The sequence below is a fragment of the Branchiostoma floridae genome, chromosome 6, assembly GCF_000003815.2.
Source record: "Branchiostoma floridae strain S238N-H82 chromosome 6, Bfl_VNyyK, whole genome shotgun sequence".
NCBI classification, from domain to species: domain Eukaryota; kingdom Metazoa; phylum Chordata; class Leptocardii; order Amphioxiformes; family Branchiostomatidae; genus Branchiostoma; species Branchiostoma floridae.
The window spans coordinates 27,577,418-27,584,022 of record NC_049984.1 but is presented as its reverse complement, the minus strand read 5'-3'; the positions used below and the strand labels follow the sequence as shown (position 1 = coordinate 27,584,022).

General features: G+C 40.1%; 1 protein-coding gene across 1 annotated transcript; it reads right to left on the bottom strand.

Annotated features, from left to right (window-relative positions):
* Positions 1–626: 626 nt before the first annotated feature.
* Positions 627–3,880, bottom strand: LOC118418273. The gene is made up of 4 exons (XM_035824119.1): positions 3,867–3,880; positions 3,558–3,612; positions 1,164–1,404; positions 627–748 (listed from the first exon to the last, which is right to left on the bottom strand). Exons 1-4 carry the CDS (start codon positions 3,878–3,880, stop codon positions 648–650), a joined length of 411 nt encoding a protein of 136 aa, XP_035680012.1. The 3' UTR covers positions 627–647.
* Positions 3,881–6,605: the final 2,725 nt, after the last annotated feature.

Sequence of the window (6,605 nt, the reverse complement as noted above, 5' to 3'; positions counted from 1 at the left end):
CAATTAAGTATACAATGTAGTGCAATATGTTTTGAAAACTTACTATGTTAAAAGAAAATATAATCACATATGTCAGTCAAACCCAGGAAAATAAAATGAAGACAAACAGGATAAATCTATTGTACATACCTGGGTTTTCTTTTGCCCATGTCAGCTTCTGCTTTATGTTGATATCGTCCTGAAGAAGAATTCGTGCCCCGGAACATTCTTACACGTAGCCTGGTCGCCTGTTAATAACAACTAATATCAATGAAGAACTGAAATGAGATATATATTTCACGTAAATATTTGATCTTTTCTGCAGACATCGATGTAATTTTTAGATGAAATGTCCGAGGAGAAGGTATTAAAACGGCGATCCTCGGTGCTCTTTGGGGCGAATAATTAGGAACAGGCCGTGACGTCACGAGTTCGAGTCCCTATCAGCTAGTATGGCTGTCTATGGGAGTAACGTACATTTTTAGGGACCAAATGTGCCTGAGGTAGAAGGTAATCAATGCGGTTTAGAATTAACGTTAAACTTGTACAGTATTATGTCACCTGGAAAATAACATTTTTGGCCTGTTAGTAACTTATGAAATGGAAAAGATTACCTGCAATAGCTCCCGATATACGAGAATCAGTGGTTTAGCGTGGAGTGGAAGCCTTCAGGGCAGCTTGTCTGCGCCTCTGCAGGAAGCCTCCTGATGTCCTTCAGCCTCTGTGACTTCAGAAAAAATGGCTTTCAGCTTGTCATGGGCTAGGCTTCCTGTGAAATATAAAGTTTGTTTGTGGTGTGAATTGACATAAAACAATGACATACATTGTAAAAAAAATGGTCCCAGGGAACTTTTTTCCATTGATACATCCCCCTTACATTGCAATTTCTTGTCCTCAAAAGTTTTACATTTGTATTTCAAAATGATCAAAAAGAAAAACAAATAACTATCAAAGAACCAAAAATAAAATAAAGAATATAAATCAATGACCTTGTGTACTGATGAAATAATGCTATGAAAGAATTTCATCATTTCAGAAAAGCTAAGGAAAATTAATTAGATTATCAAAAACTAATAAGTGTTTAATCATCACTACCGAGTAGGAAAAAACATACTCATACTAACAAGCTTGTTTTAGTTACCAGTAGAATTATTGAGAAATTTATTACAAGAAAACGTTCTTACCGCTGAAAATCCACTTCCTCTCCTGTTCCACTGGCTCATGAGCACATGTTGGGAAGGTCGCGTTGGGGTGGTTGTCATGTTTGTTAGCAACATGTCTGACGATGGAGGTCCACTTGGCGACAATCACATCCCCAAACCCTTGTGCCGTCGATAGGGCGCACCAGTATAAGTGCTTTTTGATGCTGCGCGCCCACTCCTTGATCACCTCACATCCCTTCTCCTTGCTCGCCCTATGCAGTTCCTTGCATACCAATAATAATAAATGTTGACACTTTTCGTAGCAATGGTCTTTGTTACATTGCTCTGCCCTGACCGTGACTGTATACCAGAGATCTGTATGTTTCTTCTGTGATTTAACTTTCCAGGTATTATTCAATATGTTCATCAGCTATCACAATCCCTCTCATGTGTCGAGACTGACCATCACATGTACTGGAGACGTTCTTAGTGCATTTATTAGTTCTCAGTCTCCAGTGGTCATCGTCTTCAATTAGAAGAAGCGTGTTGATAAGTACATCAACACGACGATTGGCATTTCTTTTAAATTGTGTGTTTTTACCCGATTATGAAAGAATTCGCTAAACATTAGTTAGTTAGTATGTACATCACAGGTCCTTGTGTTTTTACAAAACATACCCGATCACTGCCCAGGACTTCTGTTATTCTTCGATCACGTTGTTCTTCCAAACTCTGTCAATGATGTTTACGCCATACTTCTGAACTACTGTCAGAGTGGCAACTGTTAGTCCATTAGGGCTCCACCTATCTATACGCACAGCAAGGTTGAGCTTCTCGAATACCCGCTCTAGTTGTTTTGCTGGCTGTAAAAGGTGATTTTTGGTGTGGCGCCTCACTCAGGGACTATCTGACATGTGTCTTGCGCTCATAATGTCATATAGATGTTATGAATATTATGAAGGAAATTTGAATGGTTTTATTGAACATGCAATGAGTCCCTTACATTGTTATAGTGCTTCAGACACACACTTCAGGCTCAGGGCCGTCTCACAGAACGTACATGCTTCTGGTAAATCTACAAAATCAAACATAAACGATTTTTTTTACATAGCCCGATCCTTTCTTGCATGAAGTCGTGTACCACTAGCTTTCGGGGATTCAGAATGGTGATGTTGAAAGCTATCAGCTCAGCCCAGTTGAGCGGTAAGTAATGGTAACATTTGTGTAGGGACATCTGGAGATATTCTACAATTTGCTCCATCTTGCAAAACTATCATAATCAGGATTATGATGGTCGGATTTGAATCGTGGAGACATTTTGCAATAGTTGCACCTTCCAACAATGTTGAAACCTCTGTCAGAGCGGCTCTTTCTTCCATGTCTTCACTAGAAATAAAAGTGATCATTATAACATTCAGACAGTAAGCTTGCAAGTATTCCACAGTCATCAAAGTAACCAATGTTCTTCTGTTCAAAACAGTGCTAGACTATGGCCTATATAAAATGCTACCTATTAAAGCTTGGTGGGTCAGTGTATGTAGCACGTGATGTATAACGTAATCATATATCGAGCTTTACCATTGAAGACATACTATAATATACGCTGCATTCGATCTTGAGGTCTTGCAGAATATTGTGTAATATCTTGCTGCCATCGACCTAAATGTTTAGCCAGACTCAGAACCTTAAAGTTTGTACATTACATGGACCAATTCAAAGAAACTTACCGAAAGTAATCTGGGTCTTTTTGCGGTATCTGTACCAAGTTAAGTGTCTTCAGTCCACACTACACCGGTTTCGAAACCAGCCAAACGCCTTTGCACCAAGTGGTCGAAAGGAATTTCCTGTGCTACATTTTCTTAAATGGAGAGCCAAAGGATGAGGGAAAATGTAGATTATCAACATTGGGAAACAAAATTCGGAATTCATGACTGTTCTGTAACTGTAATGTAGTTCAACAAGGTATTTCTGGATCGTTGGTCAACGTTGGTGGATTTTAGTGGCGACTAATAATCTAGCGCTCTGATTAGCCCCCCCCCCTCGAATGCTCTTGAAATATGACAGTCATCACGTCAAACGTCCTATACTTGTCAGATACTTGTCAGATATTATGTCTATAACATTTCCTGAAAATTTGGTGGCTGCACGACACGTCATTCAAGAGTTGTAGGACTTAGAAGTGGAGGATCTCAAAAGACCCCCCCCCCCCCCGTCCAGGAATGACCAAAGAAAGCCGGTCTGAATAGGGTTAAATGAATCAATAAAGATGTATATAACTGCCACTGATTGCTGAAATAAATTAGTTTTCATTATACTTGTACATAACCTATTTCCTTTCCAGTATGCCAACGTTTATTTTGCACCTGTTCCTTTACAGTTTCATTAAATGTCTTGGAAACATCTTGAATGTTCTTATACATACTTGATCAAATTCACCTCCACATCCATGGCAGATGGCAGGGAATCACACTTGTACACATCAAACAGGTACCTGGGAGAAAACAATATTTAGTACAAGTGCAAACTTACAATATATTCACTTTAAGATATGTACATTGTATTTTGCTTTGTTTTGTGTTATGTTATGTTTCACTGGACCTCATAGTGATTTTCATTTTAACCTCATAGTATCCTACATCGTATCGACGTTACGATATTGTAGGCAGTCTTAAAATGCATCGCACATAATTGTTGATCATCATCATCATCATCATCCGGGCGTGCTAGTTGCACGGATGGCCATGCCTCTCTTCCCCCATCCTTCCCTATCCTCCATGGCCTTGGGCAGTTCTTCAGCCGAGCAGCCAGAATCATCACAAAGTTGTTGTAATATACTGACGTTATATTTGGTACAGTCTTCTGCACGTGGGTGGGGTCTTCTGCACAGCAGACAAAGGGGAGGTCTTCCCACTCTCCAATGCATTGGTATGCATTTATGATGATACCAACTGTGGCACTGGCTGCATTGAATCATGCCGAGTTGTTCGTTTTTTTTCAGCCAGCAACCCAGTGTCAGGGTGGCTGTACAGAGGTCTGCCACTTGGGCTCCGGGAAGCCTGGGTTCCTCAGTAGCTTGCTGCAGCCTCGTTTCCCGGCCTGTACATTAAAATGTACAATGATGATGACTTTAACATATACAACTGCGTAAGTTAACAAATTTGGAAAAAGCTTATGATTTTCTACTGATGTGCAAAATTGATGGCTTTGCCTTTAAAATGTAAAGGTTCTTAATCATGGGTGTCAATGATGTTATTAATGTGTAAGCTTCAGATTTTTTTTGCATAATAATGGTTTGCAACAGTTAATGTCATTTTTTTTTCAATAATTACCACTTGACGTAACCAAACCAACAAAGTGATTTAGTTCTGAGTCAGCTGTCATCTTCACCAGCATGATGACTTTCAACATTTGGGTTTGGGTCCTTAGAACCGCATGGGGCCATAGAACGGTTGTGGTAGCCATCCATTTTCTTTTCCTCACAGAAAAGAGTTACCTGATGGCAGCTGAATCCTGCCAGGAATGACAGCTGTAGAAGTCCTGAGGATATCAAACCACACAGAACATTAGACAGGATTCCTTAGAACTTCTTCAAGAATGTATAGAATATTCATCAACATCAGTCATAATTGTTCTTCCTCTTAAAGACACACTAGAACGAGAGAGAGAGACAAAAAAGATATAGATAAATGGAAATTTGTATTTTTAAACTGATGGATGACCCATTCAACAGGATATAATTTGTACTACAGGTAGTCTTATCACTTCCCTTGAGAAGGTGTATGAATTGTGATAACAGCAGGGTTTCAGTAACACTTACCACTGTGACAGTAGTTGCCTAGCTTTGCAGTTGCTTTTACTTCTGCCTGGACAGCATGTCGGAGGATTTCTTCTAATTCTGTTGTCTTTTTGGTGCAGGAGGAGATTGTTTGTGGAGACACTCTGCAGAAGCATCTGGGCTGCACCAAGATTGTCCACCCCAGATTTCATGTAGTGTTGAAAATCAATGCACAAAAATGTGTTGTCTGTACACAGTTTCATACTATAATCGGTTAAATTTGATACACAAGATGAGACACAACAGCAGGTTTAAAGGAAGGTGTAAACAGACCAAACCAGGGCATCATAATTAAGGATTACATTTGAGGGATCTTCATTTATCAACAAACACAAAAAAGATACCTTGTCCAGAAATACGGAAGTCATTGGATCTTCCACTGCCGGCTGCCCCAGCACTTCAATCTGAGTGTGGCTTTTGCCACACAGGGCCTGGGTGATGATCGGGTGCATCCCATGTGGTGCTGGCCCTAGCTGTACTAGGCTCAGGGCAAACAATTGCCCAACAGCCACATAATCTTCGACATGTTGGGACAAAACCATCTGCAGTCTGCAGGAAAAGATCAAACTGGCATAGCTGTTGGATGGCCAGTCTTAGCATGTCATTACGAGAGCCTCCTCCATCTTGGGTATCCTCTTCCCCAATAAATTTCACTTTAACTTGCAACGTGGGGTCAAATGAGGGAAGCTGGATCCTGGCCCTCATATTGCCCCACACCTTTGTCCTTTTGACATAGTAGACCTTTTCCTCCTGTTGAATTCGCTCCTTGTTCAAGGCTTTCAATAGCGTTGAAAGCTCCATGGCCATTTCACTGAAATTATAAAAGAAGACAATTGTTACCAAATTATATCTAGATTGACAACAGTTACTTCTAAAAATCACTATAGGGCTGACGGATTAAGTCCAAAGCAGTATTCTCTCTAACGTATACAGATTTACAAGTTTTGTAGAATCTCAGCTTACCGGTATCTGTGCTTATATTATGTAGAGATGTACATATTGGTAATTCTGTTCCTTATCTGTCATATTACATACATATACAGGGTCACAGGATGAGTTGTCAGAGAACCAGAGATAAGAATATCCACTATAATCAAGTATATCTTTAACATGCTGTAAAAATGATCTTCTCCGGCCGTTTACGACGGAGTTATGCTGTTCCAAGAGTGCATTTACTTGTAACGGATGCTTAGTAAAATCCATTTGTGTTAAACACAACCAATATTTTACAAGTCGAACGGAAATATCTATGTCTAGTGGAAATCTGCCTAATTCGGACCTACATGCTAAATTACTACTATTTCTAGAGACTCTAAGAATGTTTTTGCAGAATTGGTTGTGTGTAATTTCGATCGGAGATGTATCATTTTTTTTTTCTATTTTGCTTTTGGACAGACGATGACAATGTGGCACTGCACTCAAGTTTTTGTAACTTATATTAACACTGCCACATACACGGTACAGACAGAAGGTACCCATTTTTACACCTGGGTGAAGTGAGGAAGGTCGTGTGAAGTGCCTTTCCCAAGGGCACAACATCGGGGACTCGGTGGGGATCGAACTCAGAACCTCTAGGTTCCGAGCCGAAAGCTCTACCAGTTACGTCACGCCCGACGCCACGATGTATCATTTAATTTCTCAGTACCCCA

Bases quoted from the DNA above. Each gene is read 5' to 3' on its own strand.
- LOC118418273 (XM_035824119.1), bottom strand. The intron at 1,405-3,557 runs GTGAATTTGATC...TTGGTATGCAAG, and splicing joins CATCTGCCATGGATGTGGAG to GAACTGCATAGGGCGAGCAA. The intron at 749-1,163 runs GTAAGAACGTTT...TATATTTCACAG, and splicing joins GAGGAAGTGGATTTTCAGCG to GAAGCCTAGCCCATGACAAG.